The sequence below is a fragment of the Anas platyrhynchos genome, chromosome 2 (assembly GCF_047663525.1).
Source record: "Anas platyrhynchos isolate ZD024472 breed Pekin duck chromosome 2, IASCAAS_PekinDuck_T2T, whole genome shotgun sequence".
Classification (NCBI taxonomy): Eukaryota; Metazoa; Chordata; class Aves; order Anseriformes; family Anatidae; genus Anas; species Anas platyrhynchos.
The window spans coordinates 37,942,515-37,963,414 of record NC_092588.1 but is presented as its reverse complement, the minus strand read 5'-3'; the positions used below and the strand labels follow the sequence as shown (position 1 = coordinate 37,963,414).

At 32.6% G+C, this 20,900-nt stretch overlaps 1 protein-coding gene across 17 annotated transcripts in view; it reads right to left on the bottom strand.

The window, feature by feature from the left end:
• Nucleotides 1-20,900, bottom strand: part of ASPH (aspartate beta-hydroxylase) — a 114,438-nt gene that overhangs the window by 78,313 nt on the left and 15,225 nt on the right. For 9 of the 17 annotated variants that reach the window (XM_038175366.2, XM_038175370.2, XM_038175360.2 and 6 more), the window contains 3 exons: nt 19,794-19,943; nt 18,931-18,975; nt 17,627-17,695 (listed from right to left, as the gene is read on the bottom strand). In XM_038175366.2, coding sequence (XP_038031294.2) covers nt 17,627-17,695; nt 18,931-18,975; nt 19,794-19,943 — 264 coding nt within the window. Of the gene's footprint in view, nt 1-10,992; nt 11,745-17,626; nt 17,696-18,930; nt 18,976-19,793; nt 19,944-20,900 lie in introns of those variants that run through there. The other 8 variants (XM_072034576.1, XM_072034573.1, XM_072034575.1 and 5 more) reach the window with 2 other exon arrangements.

Sequence of the window (20,900 nt, the reverse complement as noted above, 5' to 3'; positions counted from 1 at the left end):
TTCGCCGATTTTTCTCAGAATGAAGCTGCGCTCAGTTTTTACTTGTGTTGAACTTTTTGAGCTTACATCTTAACTTGCCATGTTAAATTGAACGACAATATTTCAGTGAGATATACAAAAGCACGAAAGGTATCTGAGGAAAAAAATCCTTTTACTGTGTAGCTATCTGTATAGCCTGAAGTACTACTCAAACAAAATGCTCTTTGAAAAAGAAACTTATTTAGAACCAGATAAACTTGGTCATATCTTGGCTCATGGATACGAAGAATTAGGTAACTCATTCTAAATTTCACTCCTAGACTGTCATATTAGGGAAGAAAATAAAAGTGATGTGCATTTAGTACTGTGTCACTATTCTCGAGAAGTGTGATCTGAATACTCCTCCATCAAACGTGTATTAACACCTAATAAAGCACAGATGACTTATCGTAACCATCATGACTGAGAGCTAAAAAAGAACATTCATTATAGAAGTGCATTTATTAAATCATTTTGTCAAGATTTCACTGAGCACTATGATGTTCACAACACACGCCCCTTTTCCTTCCTTCTTCACACATATGAATGTTTACAACATAGCACAGTATATCAACTCTGTCAATTATAACAGCTGGAATCTTAAGTTACTCTATTATTTTCTACAGCTTTCATCTGAACTTTTTTTTTTTAATTTAAAAAAAAGTCTGTTTGCATTTTGTACCTCTAGGGATCAAAGAATCTTATAGACATGTATGCTATATCAACTGCCTGACATAAGTGTATTGCCAACAGTTATATAGAATATTTAAGCAGAACAAAGAAAAGAATATAGGAATTAACCTCCAGGAATTTAATCTCACACCATATGCATATACCCATGATTATCTTCTCTATTTAGTTTTGTGTTCTTTAGAACAGTAATTCAGTATTACAATAAGAAATCTTCAACTTTCATTATAAATTGTTCTGAATCTTATGTAATTTTATTGTAGAATTATTATTTCAGCATACTAAACACCATTATTTACCTAGTAAAATTAGAAAATACTCCTTTCCATACATAAATTTGTAAGCAAGTATTAGATTCTAGATTCAACAAAATACTGAAATATATGCCTCAATAAGTGTTTTGTAACTTTGTTTTGTAACTATTGAGACTGCTGGATAAATCATTCTTTAGTGCTAAAATAGAAGCTTGCTTACAGAAGTATCACGTACTTAGTAAATGCTGTTGGAAAAAATTAATAGTTGCAAACCAAAAAACACAAACTGTTCTCTAACTTCAACCAGAACACAATAATAGCAGCAAATCATTCTTCTTGAAATGCGAATGGAATCCAACAGCACCCATCAAAAAAAGAAACAAGTGGCCCAATTTTCATAAGTATTCATTACCAGAAACTTGGAAAAATTGGGTAAACTGAAAAAGGACAACTAATCAAGTTTTCAGACCTAACAGTAATAAAGAAAGAACAAATGAACAGCAGAATATATTGTCACAGGATCAACAAAAACTTGTTCTAATACAAGTCTCATAAATTAACACAACACAAACAGTTGGTTTGACTGTCTGGGTATAAAGCAGTCTTCTCAGTCCACTTCAAGAAACTAAGTTTAGCAAAGTAATAATTCACACTTATCTGTTAAGTTCCTGTGACAATATGTTCAGTTAATGCTCCTCTGTGTGTCCAGATAATCCTCTTAATATTGCTTTTAAACTTGCATTTGATATACATTACAATTTCAGTCCGGCATATTAACATATGTACATATTTGAGTTTCACAGCAGACATTTTTGCGTTGCATTTATAATGCCAGTACATGCTTAACAGTTTTCAAAAAATATATAATTTTTTTCACACATTTCCAAAAAGCCTTAGTTTCTTTCTTATTGCCATATTTACCACACTCTATAAATACATTGCCATTCTCATTCTTCAGTCTGTTCCTAATTAGCACAATCAGAACTCAGTTTACTTCTTTTCTTTCTTGTCTGTCTTTACGGAGCTTTCAGAATTTTTGGATGGATTTTTTTAACTTTTAATCTTTTTTGCTTCTTTGTCCTTTCCCACCTGAATAGTACCATCCTTTTCACCAGCTGATTTTTTTGTCGTCTCCTTGGATTTTACATTTTTGTCTAGGCTTTTTTCCTTTTCCTTTCCTCTGTCTCTTTTAACCTTGTCAGACTCTCTCTTTAATTTATTCGTATCAACAGCTTTCTTGTCCTTTCGATCAGCAGCATCTTTTCCTTTCCTGGCTTTCTTTTTTTCTTCCTCATCTTTCGTTTCCTCCTTCTTGGATTCCTGCTTCTCCTTCAATTTCTTGAGTGGTTCTTTAATCGCTTCTTTTACTTTTTTTTTTTCCCCCAGTTAAAAAAGAGGAAATGTTCAGTAAGAGAACCATTCTTAGATCAAAGAATGTATTTTATGAGTGACTATTTAAAAGCTTTGATCATCCTCACACTTAATGCTTGTTAGATGCAAATTTAAATTGTACATATTTTTAAGATTTAAGCAATTTAAACAAATTAGTTTTGACTTCTGACCTCACGCCATGCAGCCAGACAACCTCAGCTTAATATAACAGCATTCAAATGAAGCATTAATCAAGGAAAAAACATGCCTCCGGTACCTTTCTGTTAACCAGCTTCTGTAGAATGCTAAAAACAGCTTTGTCTGTGAGCCTGGAAATCACTACATATTTTGAATCTGACAATGGTATGAACATTGTAGGGTCTGGAAATGCCAAGACCAAAAGATACTTTTTTTTCCCACAAATTTTATCAACTTCCTAAGATAATAAATGAAGTTGTTAACAACAGAAGAGTATAGAACATCATTTTCCTTACATTATTGCTTCAGATTAGTCCAAGACTTATATCTTAAGAATAGATTTCACAAAACTAAGATACAAGTACAAAATAGTTAAAAAGAAATAATGTCCTGGTGAATCAAATCAACTCCAAAATAGATGTTCAACTTCATTTCACCATATTGATTGAAATCAAACTAAATGGTAATCAATTTGTACATTTTTTCTTTTCCATATATGGTGTTAATAGCAATATTTATTATTTATTTAACTCTTTTGGAGTTGTATCTCTTGTTCGTATTTTCTCTATTTCAACTAAATCAGATATCCAGCTGAGACACCATATCTAGATAATGCATTAGAGTAGTCAAAACAGCATTCTTCTTGAAACTAGGAAGTTCCATATTGACTTCCAGTTGACTGAGTTTTGAAAACCATTGTCAGTACCTGCAGCATTCCCCCAGAATAAAGAATTTTTAATGTTCAACAAAATTTAGAATTAAATCCATTAAATCTGTATTTTTATTTAGTATAAGAAGTAATACTCCCAGATTGTTTGAAAAAGAAATAAAGATTTTATATATATAAAATAGTTTATCTATATTTGATTTTTTATATAATATTTTTAATTTTTTATTCATTTTTTTCAGAGAAAGATTCGAAGTAGAAAGCAGGAAAATGATATTTCTCTTGAAACAACTGCCTGCCTGTATAACACCTGTGTTTCCTATACAGTGAACAATGACACGGCTCACTCTAAAAGGAAAAACACATTTCCTTCCAACTGTTTCCTGGCATAAAGTATTTGGAAATTATCACATTTCTTCATTCTCATATCAAACACCTTAGAAAAATAATTCAAAACACATGAAGGAGTTGTTAAATCACATTTATTAAGTTCTTGGAAGCATAAAATTTGCCAAAAAAAGTCAAAAAAGTCATAGCAAGCACAATGTGGAACAAATGCTACAAACTGCAACTTGCATGCAAAAACGCTAAGAAAGTCACATTCATACAAGCATGATAGCTTCCCCCAGCACTTTGTTTTTAATGAGACTTTATGTTATATGAAACCTGCATTTCTTATATACTGATAGAAACACAAAAAAACACATAGAAGTCTAATGTCTTTAACGCAACAAAGAGACTGCATTCTTTGTATAGCACCATGCTGTGGCAAGGTAACTCAGTACTTCTGAGTTAAGCTAAGTTAAGCACCTGAAGTATATCTAGTAGTTTGGTGTTTTGCTCAGGTTAATTAGCTTTTTGTCTCTTTGTTGCACTGAATACCTTTCGGTTTTTATGTCTTGGTCACACAGCAATGTAATTATGAATAAATATATTCTTTAAATTGGTTGCAACTTAAAGCTTTTTGAAAATTTATGAAGATCATCACTGCAACTGATCCTGCATATCTTACTAAAGGAAAGTTTATGAACTTTACCTAAATTTCTCCTCCCATAAGAAAAAATGTAGACTATTTAAATATAACCATAAGCAGAAATTAATGTAATCAAGTCCAATTACAATAAAGTAAAAGTGTAGATAGTATCATAAATTCATGAAAAACAGAGGATTTGGCAGTGACCCAAACAGAATACTTATAATCCAAACAAGAAAACTGTTGTAGAAAACATAAAAAAATAAAAATCTCTGGTTTGGAAAGCACTGCCATTAAATGACAATAAATGGTTAAAAAAAGTTACCAAAAAATGGGAAGGATAATTGTTTGCTGCACCATTAGACAACACAGCCAACAAAGCTAGTATTAGTAAACATTATAACCTGCAATCTGTGTTTGCAACGTGCATGCATTTCATACATCATTATCTGCAGAAAGTTCCACACAAAATAATTTTAAAGTACCTTTGACTTTAGTTTTTTTCTTGGCTACCCCTCCTGGCTCCTCACCTGATTTGTTGCAAAATGGAAATAGGTTACATACAAATCTGTGATGTTCAAATTTGACGAAAAAATAAATTTGCTATATAAAAAGTTACCTGTACATAGCAAACCACAATGCTATGGAGAGATATCAAATGTTACCTCATTAAGAATAAATCATCTTCAGTACCAAGGTTGTAGATGTAAGGCTAATTAGCTCAAGCAAAGTACCATAACACCATATGCATGCTACTAAAGATGCTTCATAACTTCTCAGAGCTAGCTCAGTTCTCTCCAAACAGCATAGCGCCATGTAATTATGACCAATATCCCAGCTGATTTCTATGCTAGGTATTGTGCCAGTTCTCTCTCAGAACCACTAAACCTATATTTCTATGCAGTTTTTACGCATATTTAATAAACACATTAACTCAAGATATCTTCAAGCACATGTGTACTGTACCTTACATAAAGAGATTTTTTTTCTTACAATTTGTTACACAAAACCGATTAAAATAAAATTCACAATTAAAATGGAAACTCTGGAATGTATAGAGTAAAGGAGGTCAGATTATCTCCTTGCTATCACAGTAGTAATGATATAAGTTCAGTTTTATTTTCATTTCTAGTTGTAGGGGTCTGGATCCACTTTATCAAATGAAAATACATGCTCAGGCAAAATATGTCTTTTGCAATACGGCAACGTATTGCTCAAATTCAAAAATGCAGTTGCCATTTTCCTTCAGTCAAAATACTTGCTGCTTTACTTAAGATTATTTTAAACTGTTAAGACTTTTATTAAAAAATAAACCTTACTCTCCAGTCAAAGGCAGGTGCTGCAAGAAGAAGCTGACTGATTTCTTTTGCCATTACCATTAACAGAAATTGAGGTCATTCAACATCTTGTGGAACTAGGCACAAAGCACACAGGAGAGGCATGAACTGTGCAAAAGCCTTCTCCAAAATATAAAGCAATTAGCGGTTGTATCTTTCTAAAACCGTTAAAGAGATCGGATTATCATCCTGATGTGGACTAAGATTTAAATCCCATAAAGCATATGAATAATATGAAAGTCTTGTTGAGCTCTTGTCTCACAGATGACCATCACTGCTGAAGTACAGCATTCTAACTCAAAAAAAAAAAGTTATTCAACCTTATTGACTCTAAGCAATAAGCATGTGTAACAATAATAAAACAATTTCCTCATATAGAAAGAAGAATAGACTCCCACATTCTTACACAGCAGCATTAATGAAAATAATAAGAGCTTCTCAGCTAAGCAGTACAAAGCCTTATTTAAAGCCCAGACCCTCCCCTATTTGCACAGTTAAAGTGTTCTTGCATTTTTTAGGATAATAACCATCTTACAAGTATGTCTTGACAGGGAAAAAATTACTAAGCCTGATATACACAAAAATATCATACAGATATTTCAAATTATTTTTAAATAAAAGTATATGCATTATGTTGCAAAGCAGATTACAAAATATCTTGTTCAGCAATTATTGATATTTATTTTGTAATATACTCAGTAGAATACTCTTGTAAAATACTGTAATTTGTTTAAATACGCTTTTATATACAATGAATAGCGTTAAGACTGTCATATTGCATATTTTAACATAAAATGGATATTCTTACAATATTTTGAACTTTATTGTTCTACATTTTAATGTTATGTAAAAATAGTAAGTCGTAAATCTTCATTCCATCTGAATCACTACAGCACAGGTAAATCTCATTTGTGAAACAAACAGCCTGAGGCAAGAAATGGATGCAAAACACTTAGCTTTTCCAAGTCAGCAATGTGATTCCAGGAACCATGTGAAAAATTCTGGCACCTAAGTAAAATCATTAGCAGAGATGGATTCTCTTACATTCTCCGGGCATACAAACCAGCGTGCAGAATTTTAAGAACCACATAACCGAACTTATGGACCATTCTTCTATGTCAAAATTTTAATATCTGTGGTATTGTGGTGTTTTTTTTTTTTTTTGAGTTACTATTCAAGTTCCTCTTTTTTCCAATTAATCCTACATTAAAAAGGTCCTCTGTTGACAATATAAATAGAAACATTTATAAGCATTTATAAAAGAATGCAACAATTGCTACTATTTGAATCAACATATAAAAAGTAGACTTCAAAGTTAACATATTTGGATAGATTTCCAGTATTTTCCAAATACATATTTTAAGAAGTCATGCTACAACGTAAGCATTCTTGTTGAAGTGGATATTTTTTACATAATAGTTAACAATAGATAAATTCATGTTTTCACTGATTTTTTAAAACTTAAAATATTACAAAGCATTCTAATTCTGCAACAAAATCCTGCTGAGGAAAAAAGTGGAAACTTTTCTTTCCTCATAAAAATTTTCCAGAACAAATTCCACATGACAAACCTCAAATTACTTCTTGTATATGCAAGTTATATTAGGCATTTAGTAATACTGAAAACTTTAATAACATTTCTATGCAAAAGGCTTTGAAGTACGGATTCCTATAAAACAAATTTCACCACATCTACCTGCAAAAAAGTTTAAACCTGCAGCATCATGCAGCAATTGTAGGCTGATTTAAAGTTGAATGTCCACTTACATTTGAAAAAGAGGCTATGTCACATTCACCACAGAAAGTATATTGTCGAAGTTAGCACTAAACAGCTATCAAACTGTGATGTGCTACCCTACTGCAATTCGTGCAAAACCTGGGCAATGGAACAGAAAGCATCAAGCTTTATCCATTACAGTTTGCGTTCTGACTCTTCGCTTAACTTAATTTAAAGAATAAAATTTAACTTTAATTTAAAGAATAAAATTTAATTGTATTACACAATAGATTTCTATTATTTTATTTTTTTTGTACACAAAGCCTCCCTTAGCACACGGAAAATTATCAAGAGATGTTAAAATTGCAGAACTCAAAAAATAAAAAAAATATCTGTAAGGCAGAACTGTTATCAGACTGCTTTTTAGTCCCCTTCTTTTATTTACTGTCTCCAGAAGAACTGCTAGTCAGAAAAAGCTATTATTGTTTGAATACGCACCTGCAAATGCCTGTAGTATTTATAATATACTACATGGTGTATACAAGTTCTTCTGCCAAACCAAATAGCTTGCTGACAAGAAGGCTAGCACATACTTACCTTAAATTGATTTTTATTATTTTTTTTAAATTCATTAACTGTATGCAGAATGCCAGGCATACCAAAGCCTGTAACCTTCCCAAATACAAACCAGCTTTTGAATTCCCACAACTGGCGCAAGAAATTAAAACAGAAAAATCAGTTCTCAGTAAGTTACTTTAAAATGCCATTCCGCACGATTTTAGATGTCCAAATCAGACACAAAGGACAGAAAGCAGTTTCTTTTCTGTCACAAACATGAATGTATCTTGCATCTTGTATGATAAGACATAAGAAACCAACAGACAAGTTTTTTGTCTTGATTAACTTCAACTTGAAGAATTTATCCTACCTGTCTATATGAAATAAGAATATTTATTTCATGCTTCTGTTTCATCATTATGAGAGCTGCTTAACTTGCAATTCAATGAGGAAAATAGTATACATCTGTCCATAATAGTTGAACTGCACACAACAGCTTTCAAATGTTGTCAAATTTGAATCAAATCATGTTTATAATACAGGTGTTTTCTTTTCCTATCTATTAACTAATATGAACTGAAATGATAATCCTCCTAATGTTTCAATGCATTCTTCTACCCCTCCACGCAACTGTAACTTATGAGTAACTCTCACAAAAAATTAATTTCTTCTAAGGCCAGTCACTGGAGACACTAGTAACACAAGACTAGTGTACTATAAAACCTACAGGTGATAAACAGCATTCACCAACCTTGCAACAAAAAATTGAACAAGTTCTCAAAAAGCTCATTTTTGAGAAAAAAAGTATTGGCAAAAGTTGCTGTCATTATTTCAACAGATACGCAACATTTTCCTGCTTATTCTATGCAATTCTAAGTTCTTTTACATGCACTGTGTTGTTTTTGTTGTTTTATTTTACCTCATGTAAATTACCCTCTTATTTTTAAATTAAATATTGTTGAAGGTGGTCACAGAAATCCAGGGTTCAAACCTTTAAGTTCTCAGTTATTTCAGACTTAAGGGTACTAAGTTTTTTTAAGTCCCTATAATTTATTTACATTAGTATCACATTAAAGCGAGCAACAACAGCTTATGCTACTAAGGTTAGTGCAGTATTTTGTTCAAAACATGTAAACCTCTGCTGAAGACTGGCAGTTAAAATATCAAACATTTACGAACACTAGAATAGAGCAACACAAAGCATCCCACGTACTTCTTAAAACGGTGACAAAACTAAGACTAACTTTAGTCACAGACATTTCCTTGTGTAGCTTTGTAAAATTTAAGTGATCTGCATGGAACGTGAAAGTGGCTTTGCTTTTTAAATTTTAATTCTTAAGCACTTTAAGTTCTTTGGATTTCAGTTCAAATATTAATTTACTGACTGTATTTTGTATCACTGGTAGTCACCCCAAAGCAAACAAAAAAATTGACGTTTCAACTTCCACAACTAATATCAAACACATGCTGCTGACTTAGAAGCAACAGTTGAGATATAGTCATTTTTTCCTTGGCTATTTGTATATTATATTCAGCTTAACCTTTTGGCTGGTAAATTGCTTTTGTTTATTTATTTTGAAAATTGCTGTCTGGTATAATTGAAGACTTATCTAAATCTTATTACCACTCTTACTGGTCCACTTCTATCTTATGACAATTCTTACTGCTTTTGTTTATTTATTTTGAAAGTGCCAGTATAATTGAAGACTCATCTGAATGTACCATTCCTACTGGACAAGCGATGCTTGCAGTAACAATAGTTATATGTGATTCATTAAGATCAAAAGTCTTTATCTTAAACTCCAGGAAGGCCAGTCCTGAAGCAATGCCCATCACGAGTGTTTATTGTTTATCCAGCAGGAACTAGCACAAGCAAGAGCTAAGACTTCTGAAAAACCTACATTCTGGAAACTAAACACCCTAGAATTCATCTACTGTTCATCTTTTTCCACACATTTAATAGAATCAACAAGGAACTTCCGTACTAACTCAGAACTCCACCTGCATTTCATCTCATTATGCTCAAGTTGACATAAGTAATCGTATACTGTTATAACTACGCCCTATTTCAGTGTTTGCAACTTTTTTCACAGTTCAAGTACTCTCTCTATTTCACATGAAACTTCATCAGATTATCAACATGTATTTTAACTATTTGGTATGAATTCCATGATACCCAATTTTCATAAAGTATCATTTTTTTCTTTGCCTTATGCTTCATATATCCCAAAGACTAAAAATATGCATTATTAACCTTCTGATATTGTAATCCACAAATATTTCAAAGAAAATAGTTTATGTTCTTATGGCTCTACTTGCCCGTAAATCTTAAGTGGCAGACTTCAATTTAAAAAGAGTGTTTTTTTTTTTTTAAACAACTTGCTTAACACTAACATTTTCTATTTATAACTTTTTTTAAAGATTGAGAAGAACATTCTTATAGCTGGATGGTTTAATTATAATGTTAAATTTTGAAACACATGGTAAATACCTTTAAAATTGCCATGCTGAAGCAAGTGGAAATTAATTTGATTTAAAAAGAGGTTGAAATTTCACCTTGCATCCAATAGTTACAATTTGAGCATAAACTTTATGTGGGGAACCGTTATAAACGTAAACATAGCAGGCATCTCTATAAACAATTTAATCTATTATTAATACTAATGTAAGTACACTATTCCTGTATTAAAATTACAGCACAGTTTCACCTTTTGGGACTTGATGAAAATTGCAGAATACAGTTACAAATTACCCTTTCTATACCAGTAGCTTTATGATAGCAGATGGAACTCATGCACCTTCATTGTACACTCGTACAATATTTTTTGAACAACTGTCAAAAGTTTCATAGAAAAGGGTAAAAAATTGTGTTTAGTTCTTGAACTTTGCAAGGAATAGAAGACATTACATTCTAATTTCTAATCTTTAATATATTCAGCATTACATATGAAACATACAATCACAGCTTACCACTTCCACAAAAGGCCCACCTTAAAAGAAAATCAAATCCAGAATAACCCTTGCAGTGTGATTGTTATTGAAAAAATAAAGAAAATTTAGTTTGAAAACAGACAAATCAGGGGGGAATAAGACCATATAATGACGTATCTTCTGAATGCAACAGACATTAGCTAGCTTAGAATTAATCTCAGTAAAGTTTTTCAGCACTTTTAGATAAAGTGCTTCTAATAAAACAAGTAAAAAGTATCTATCTGAGAAATCAGTGAATCATAAAATTATTTATTAAAATTATATTTCACAAGAGAATTATCATTGTTATGTCCACATTAAGGATTAACATATAAATATGTATTTACATAATGCAGTCATGCCAGAATACTTTACAATCAAAGCAGTTACAAAATGCTTCAGTTAACGTTTTGTATAAAGACAAATGTTACAGCGTTAACAGTAGAGGTTATTACACTTAGTTTTGTAAGTTTTGTGCACAAAGTGCACAAATAAAAGCACATACACAAGCCAACTACACAACTGCAGACACGTTTATTCTACATATTTACACAACTGCGTAGTACTTGTCTTCCTGTCACAAAAATGGAAAAGTCGCTGAAAGGCTTTCAACTATCAAATCTACGTTGCATGGCTGATTTTTGTTCAATATTTATAGTGTCCATTTTCCTCAATGCCAGAAATTCCTGTCATATTAAGACTGATGATTTCATGGACATTTTTGAAAGCCAATCTAATTAGTCTTTCGGTCATTGGTTCTGTAAATCCAAAATAACACAAGTCTTTTTTCCCTGAACCCCTTCATTCTGTGACGTACCATCAACATCATCTGAAGCTTCGCTCTCTTCTTCTTCTAGTATTTCAAAAGGAGTCAATACATCATAGAGAAATGAGAGAAAGCCATAAAACCAATCAGAGCTTTCCTCTGCTAAAATATTAAGGACTTCCTCAAGGGAATCAATATTTTCATTACTGCCATCTTTGGTCAGGCCTACACAAGAATAGAGGAAAGAGAGAAAAAAAGGACAGCAGTTAGGTGGAAAGAGGAAACTGTAAAAGGAGGATCTGTGAAAGACAATTCACGTCACAGACAGCAGTCTTTATAGAAGAGCTAATTAGGAAATAGAAAGATGTTAGGAAAGTATAATCTTTCAAAGTACAATTTGGACAATAAACATGCACAATATTATGCCAAAATCTTAAAACTGAAGGCAGCTTTGCTACTGTTCTAAATCTTAAAAACAAATTTGTCTATATTCAGTTTTCTTACTGTAATATTTACTTTAAGAAAGGTTTTGAACAGTAAGACTTATGAATCCTGCACTACTTAATATCATCTAATTTGCCTTTGTTTTTTAAAAACATTATGTTCAAACCTCAGAGGTTTGCAATAGATAACTGAGAAAAATATTTAAAAGGAAACAATAACGAAATCTTGTCATAGACATATTATTAAGCATTAGATTTACTCTGTCAGGCACAATTTTGATTTTGCTTAGAAGTAAGGACTGATTGTTAGGGATGGGGGGCATGCTTTTTAGTTTTACTTTGGTGCCTTTTTTTTTTTTTCTGAACATGCTTCTCAATTGTTTTTTCTATGACCTACATTCAACATGATATCCTCAATCCTCAGGAATTAATTCCAAATTTGAGGACATACAGAAAACAGAAAGCTAGATAAAAACAAGTAAGTACCCAGTATAAAGGGAGGTGTTTTTTTTTTTTGTAATCCTTATGAATTGCTACATAGAAAATCTAAAGTAGACTCAAGATGTCTACAGTAGAGATGAGCAGAGCAGTGAAAAGCAAGCTTGTCATTTCTGATATTTAAGACCAAGACTTGCTATCTTGAGCTACAAGACACACCAATCTAACTGTTATTTGAAATACAAACAAAAGCAGGGTTAACGTTTGTTTGTTTTTAATTAAAATCTACTGTGTTGCAGTAACTAAATTATAACATTTCAACTTTTCCATTCAGGGAAAAGTACAACAGAATGATCAAACAATGATAAACACCAGTAATTAGAAAGCTTTAAAGCAGGACAGGGAAGAACTTTCCCTATTTCTAACCAGAACAAACCTTCGTTTGTGTTGGAAGGTAGAGCAGAAAAGCGGACTAAGGGAGAAGACAGATTGTTGAGACATAAAATTAAGTGAACATGTTGCACATGCAGACTACAAAGCAAGATTAGGTGCAGGTTAATGAAACATTCAAGATAAAGAAGTTTACGGCAGACATTTAACATTTCAGCATATTTTTCTTACAGAACACAGTGAAAGTATCAATGATAATTCTGAGGAAACTTCCAAGTCCGTGATGTTCCACATCCTTGTACCTGGATGTCCAGAACCTCTACTTGAGTGACCAGCCATTCTCTTTAATTTTTCACTGGATAGCCCAAACGGCTTAAAAATGACAGACTGAATCCAGGAGGCAATCAAGGTTTTATAAATATCCCTCTCCAACTTCTTCCATGGCTTAGTTCTATAAAGATTAAATTTTATAGACTTAACTTTATGTACATAATTCTAATTTGTTTTCAAACCTTGGACCAAATGACACAAACCCAATTAACCAAGATATATATACTGAAGAATGAAATTTCAATTTAAGAATAAAAACTTGAATCTAAAAAAAAAATAAAATCAAAGTTATAAACACTAAATTACAAAATATTTGTATAGCTCTATTTTTTGGAATCTGGCATCAAAAAGAAAAAGAAAAACACACAGATTTCAGATAGCATTTCTGTAAACATGTGAATAACCATGAAGTAGCTCCTATTCTTGTCCTAAATCAAGAAGGCGGCTCTCGGACAATTAAATTTGTGAAATATAACGTGGCGTATACCAGTATATTTTCTTTGAAAATGATTAGTAGGACACCAAAGAGAACCACAGAAACTGTGAGGGATCTTACATTCCTTTTGGGAAAAAAAAAAAAAGAAGAAAAAAACAAGAACACCCCAACAACAACATAAATGAAACCCAAACCCTTTCTTTATAACTCTTTACAAAACCTATCCAAGATGTGTATAATGACCTTTAAATATAAAAGAAAAACAAAACTTCAGTCTGAGCTATAGAAAATAACACTATTTCATACATTCTTTTTTCTTTCCTAGAAAAAGTTGAAATAAGAAAGTACCAGTAATCCATATTCAAGCTATTTTTGCCTTTTATGATGCTCAACTTCTGGCACAGCAGGGATTGCCCACATTTTTCATTCCTATGTAAGTGAGAAGAACTACTTTTTAAAATAAAATTCATAACCAAACACAAACATGTCACCTGAAACTGGTGACAAAAAAATACAACACTCCCGTACAAGGTGGCCGTAACATGCCAATTCAGTGACTTATAGGAAACAATTGCTCTATTTCAGAAGTCTATACGTTGCCAATCAAGTCAAACACATATCTGAGAAATCAAAATCTTTATTCAACAATGCTAATGCAACCACTTGCAGGTTGATACATTTATTTATCAAGAGAGAGAAAGTCTGTCTGCTCCTGCAAACACCTATTCTAGAAGAGTGAGCATATGCAAGACTTCAAAATTTGAATGTGCTACAACAGAACATGATAAAAAATAGAAAAGGATATGAAAATTATCCTGAATAAATGAACCATGTATAAACAAAAACCTCTGAATTTCTACTATCTCATCACAGTTTCTGAATGTTCAATCAATCTTTGTATGATTGCTTGCAAGTACATATGTATTTTTCAGTATTATCACTTTTACTATATATGTAGGCAAGCTGGAAGAAATGGTTTGTAGATGCTCATACTCCCCTTTGACTGTTCACTGATACACCAGGTTAGTTCTCTCTCTCCCTCCCCCTCCCACTCTCCATTTTCTGCAACTGCAGTGCAAAAAAATTGTACTAACTACTGCAGTTATTTAAGCAGAATTTCTCAGGAGATCGTTGCTTGTTAAAAAGAAATGAGGTATTAAAAATAGCTCCGAGAATTCAGACAGACACAGGTGCTTCCTATACATACATACATATATATTTGGTTATATATAAAGTGGTAAAACCACTGTTTCTCTACACTGAGCTAAAGTGAATACAGAGATATGACACTCCTCCTTATCAGCAAAACCAAAGTTTTTAGAAGTTCGAAAGACTATTTTATCCTTCCTAGTTAAGAGGATTATTTCTTTCAAAGAACAATCAAAGTGAGGTAGACAAAAAGTGGGAAGAGAATTATTGATAACAGAAGCCTTCAAAGGAGCAGATTAAGAAGCCTCTCTTGCAGTCACCAAAAGGAAATCAGTAAATAGATCCTTACAAATACCTGTGAAATAGGAAGAACCTGCAAGATAACTGTAGACTAACTTCAATAGTGTTTTGTTTTTTTTCCATAATGCCTGTAGGTTCCTTCACATTTCAACCCCAGGTAAGTTTTAAAAAATGAATACGAAACTAACTCAACAAATATTTGAGTTTGGCTGACTGGATTTTCAGTTGTTTTTCTTCTTATTTCTTTTGCTACAGAATGGGGGGAGGAGGAGAGGTGGAAGAACACACTTTCTACAGTTTTCAAAATCCACAAATACTTGAACAAAAGTATTAAGAGTCGTAAAACCTTCTTTGATTTCATAAAAATCAAAATAATTGTCCCTGTAACTTATAAAATCACACATACTAATCTTTCTACTTAGGTATGTCCAAGTACTAAAGAAAACTAAGTATCAGCTACTAAAACAAATTTTGAAACATAAGATATGCTGTTATAAGTATTTCTCAAAATTAAATAAACTTCAAAATACATTAGTCATTAAAAATGTAAACTGAAATTTTGTATAACAAAGTTATAGAAGCATACAACAGTAAACCACTGCAGGTGCCAGAGATTTTAATATACACAGTGGTTTGGCAATAGCTAAAGACCATAAAATTAAAAAGCATATCACTTCCTAGAAGTATACACACAGTAATTATTATTATTATTATTATTATTATTTTTTAAAGTCAATATTAACAAAGAAACCAATTTGTTGTGACTTCCTGGGATTTTCCTCTGGGTCATAACAAGTCTTCAAACATAGCATATGTACTAACAAAAGCCCCACAAATAAAAACATCAAGGAGCCATGCATTCGATATGTAGAAAGTTACCCTAATGCAGTTGAATATATCCTTACTGTGTCTTCTTTACTAACTTCAAAGACTCATTTCTGGAACACAAATTCCTCAAGAGGGAATCTAGTCTTTCAGATTCTGTATCAATAAAATAATTTGGTCTGCATAAATAATACTGCTGTTCATTTTTTTAAAGTATATTTTAAACACCAACAAGCATAGTAAGTTCCTACGAGCTTCAATTGATATTATGTCAGTTATTAGAAAACATTTTTATAATCCGCATCAATGTTCAGTAACTTTATAAAACTTACAATTTCCTTTGTGTTGTTGAAAATACTCTTAAATTTAAATAAGATTAAATCTTATTTCTAAGGCAGTTTTCAAAAGTAATAAAAAATAACTTTTGATATGTGACCTTCTAGTGTCACACTTGAAGTATGAAGTTTAAATGCATGATAAGGCAAGCTTATAATAGAAACGCTGTCATGTACGGGCAGAATTCCCAGCTATATCAAGTTGCATAAAACAGATTTAACAAAGCAGCAGCATGTTTCTGGTGACCACCTTGGCAGCCTGAATGAAACTAATCTGACCCACAGAAATTGATATCCACTTGCCACACACTACATAATAGACAGAGAAAGATTAGGATTACAATGATGCAAAATGTTATCTTATTCACTATTTAATACACAAATTGTATCTCTGAAGACCCTCAGAGAACTGGAGATCTCTGGAGTGCCTCTCACATTCACACCACTACAAACAGGTTCAGTAATTTTTATTGCATGGGTTTTCTTTAACTGTGATGGGATTAAAAAAATGCCATCCCTAAAAGACTCTTACTTATTTCTTCAAACACAAGTGCAGAAAAAAATAAACTGACAAGAAACTGATTTTTATGGAATAGGACTTCCCAATAGCATGCCATACTATACTATTAATAACTTTGACCAGTTTGAGATATTCCAGCTTCCCCTCTGCTCAAACTATTAACTCTGCCAGGGTTGTTTTTTTGTTTGTTTGTTTGTTTTGAGGAGGTGGGGAGGTGTTGGTCATTTAACTTGCTATGTTTCTGTAATTAGAACAGGTTTATATTTCTACCAATCAGTTAAATAAACTTCCCAGTATCACTTTTAGAGGCATCTATCCAGTGCTTGTCTGTGAATATGTAGATGGTAGTGCCATTTTACCTACATCTTCTAGCACAATCACAAAGAAGGTCTGGCAATTACAGCTTCTCTTTGAAGAAACCTAGCGAGCTGAAAGACTTTCTCCCAAAATACAAGGGAAAGTGCTTAAAACAAGTGTTTAATGCCATTTAGCTTTTGGAAGGGCAAAGAAAACAAACAGACTTTTGGAGAACTCAGAATAGAGGGAAGACAGTACAAAATACACTAAACAAATAATCACAGTCACATAACAAAGGCTTGTTAGAACTCATTTTAAAATGGACCTGGCTTAACGTGTTTACATGAACAATGTTTCAACTCTTAAAGCATCTTAAGCCCTGCCTCTGATTAATTTATTAATAATCACAATGATCTTGCAACAACTGGTAACTTCAAAACCATCCTACAAGTAATCATGTGCTTTCCACTTTTAGTGCTATAAGTCCTACAACTTGGATGAGAAATAAAACATCACAATTAAATAATTTTAAATTATTCAATGAGGAAAAAACAAAATTGTTTTGATATTAAACAAAAATCGAACATGAATATGACAACTAAATTATACTGATTATTCTGATTATTCGTCCTGTTTGTACTTGCCTAGCAACACTTTAGCATCTTCCACATCAAAATCTCCATCTCCATCAGCATCGTATATCCCAAGCTTGCCTAAAAACAGAGAGGAAGAAGAGAGAATTTGGAATTCATCAGCTTGTTTCCAACATGATGTTTTTAGTGCATAATGGCTGATGGTCAACACTAGACTGATACGATATCGTTTTTGATTATTTAATCTTGCCTTAACCACATTTTAAGTTTCCTGGAAAATACTACAAATATTTTTACTCCCTTTCTTCATTTCATAGACTTCAGACTGAATACTTGTTGGTCTTTCTGCATGCTTTTAATTCAGTGCTCATAGGTTTAAAACAAATACATAATTCAGTGATGCAATTTAACTCAATATGCTTTGCTCAAAAGCAAATCTAACAGTCACCATGTTTAAGAATAGAAACAAAATATTAAAACAAAAGTTAATCAAATAACCACCACTTATTTTCAGATTATATGCTTCTTGCAATTCTAAATTCTCAGAATTAAGATACACCCACAATTTTATTTTCAGTGCTAAGATAATAGAAGGAAAGCAACATACTTCCTGGACAAAGAAAGAACATTCCTAACTATCAACAACTGTATTACATTCAGTGCAGACAAAATTTTGTCCACTTTTTTACATGTGACTAAGAACAGACATCTTGCTTTTACTCTGGTAACTGCAGCTCTACCAGCCTTAAATATAATCAAGAGGAGAATCCAGTTTCTCTTCAAAAAGAATTTTTAGCATAGGATTATGGTATCCAGGATTATAAGTGTCTTGGGATCACCAGGTGAGTAGAGAGCTAATTAGCTCTAATAAAATTCAAGCTTAACTTCAAATAGGATAAAAACTCTTTGCACTTTTTGCAGAACTCTTATTCCTTACAGTTTGCCAGCTTATTATTAAATTTGTCCCTCTCTAAATGAAGGCAGAACATGAGTGCAAGTACATTAAATGAAATATAGTTCTTAATATGATACTTATAAAATTATTAAACAGTTTTGTGAAAGAAAAAATTCAGCAATAGGTCTAGACTACGCAAAAATAAGGTCATTACCATTGCACCAAAGCTACCAATTAGAAAAGATCTTTATTTACTTAAGGTTAAGCACAATAAGTGGACTAAATAGACTATAAGTATACTAAAAATAAAAAGAACAGTATCACATTCAAAAACAGGGCAAAGAATTAGGAAGACGAAAAATGACTATCATGGCATTATAGGAGAACAGTAAATTTTTAAACATTAAAACAATTTCTAGCCAAGGGACAGAAAGGCAAGTTTATTTCTCTAATATCCTACCTTGTAGTACCTCTGACAAGTTATAACGGAAATCCTTTGCTTTGGCTGCATGCATGGTAAAAATATAGAAACCATTATTTGCATCACTACACCTAATTAAATTTCAAACTAGAAGCTTCTCTTAAAATTAGTCCAGATCAAAAATGGTGTACCAACAGACTCATAAAGCTGTAAAGCCTGTAAAATCACCAGTTGTAAAACTGCACTTTGAAACCTACAACATAAGGTCTACCAATGGTCATACATCTTGCAAGTTGAAACATTAATTGCCATCCTTGGATACTATATAAACAACACTATCTTATTGTCATATTGAGATACAATTAGCACTGTTACAAGCTTAAAGCTGAGGTCATTCAACAGCACATTCACAAGATGACAACCGATTGTCCCGACACTATAGCCAACAGTCCATGAAAGGAACAGTAACAGGATTAGCCACCTACTTTCAAACAACCCTCTACTGCAAGTTTTGAAAGCTTAAATTGGAACAAGGCATCTTAAGCTGAAGTTCCAATTGAATTGCTGTATACATTACAAAAAGATGAAGATCTATCCTTGAAGTTTTCTTCAATTCTTAAATGCATCAAGTATTTCAATAACCTCCTTCAGTCTTATGAGAATCCCATCTTAACATCAGAATAGAGTTCAGAATTAAAATGTACTTTCTGAATTACATTGTGTATTCTTATGTAGGTCACTTGCAAACACCGCAGTAATCAATTCAGCTAGCTAGTGAAGCACTGCTCTGTAGCACTCACATGAAGCATAATAGTTGGTTTCCTATCTGAAATGCAAAATGGCATCCATTTAAGGCACGTCACAGTATGTTTGAAAGGGCTTTTAAGATTTAAAATTCTTACCTAGTACTTCTTCATAATCTACAAGTTCAAACCAGACAACTGCTACTGATGTCCAAACTCCCAGCAAAGCAATTACCATAAACCAAGTGAAAAATGAGCTTCCAGAGAGGCCTTCTTTCTTTCCATTCTTGCTTCCTCCATGCTTAGTCTCTGTTAAAATAAGGCAAACAAATTAAAAAAATGGATTTGTATACAAGTTATAAAATTATGCTTACGCATATAATTATAAATCTTGTGGGTTTCTTATGACTTGTAGGTGTCATATCACTGTGAATTCCAGTGGAAAGCTTAATGGTTATCTAAGTGGTAAAGCCTCTATAAGCAACAAAAAAAAAACAAAACACAGGTAGTGTGTTTAACAGCTTAGTTAGAAATCCCCTCCTTCTACCCCTTTGGTGTATATTTACACAAAGCTTAACATTTTTGAGATGTTTTGCATTTGTGCCAAGCCTTCTCAAACTGCCACCAGAGGGCAATCCAATCAGCAGTAACGCTTCTAAGCAAAAGTATTTCTTCTAAAGCAATGAAGACTTTCAAAGCTAGTTAGTACTGACAGAGTTCATGAAATGAACATGAAAATTCAAATAGCATAAGAATCTAAAAGCTAAACCATATTAAAGGTAAAACTTCAAGATCAGGCACTCTAGTAACTAAAAACATCTCCCATGCTTCTTAGAAGTGTTTGGAGATTCACTACTATTGAGTAAAGTAGACTTCGTGACCTGTGGAACATGCAAGTAAAAGTATAACAAGGACTGAATGCAAACCACAGATTTGTCTCTAATAGCACATACAGGAGTCAGTGTACATAAAAGATGTGGTAGTTCTAAACAGACCACTGGGCCAACCTAGCTGTAGGGGCAGAGGCGTTCAAATGCACACCACCAGTACAGAAGACAAATTGCTTGGTCCAATTTAGGATCAGTTTAGGTAAAGATGGAGCAAATGTGCATCCAAACAGATGTCTGCTGCTCTTCACCAGAGCTCATGGTCTGTTCCTCTTCTTGCTGAAATTTACTGCTGCAAGGCACTCAGCTGCAGTTCTATGTTAACTGACCTCACTTCATTCCCTTCAAGCACCACCTTTGCCCATTCAGCCACATTCAA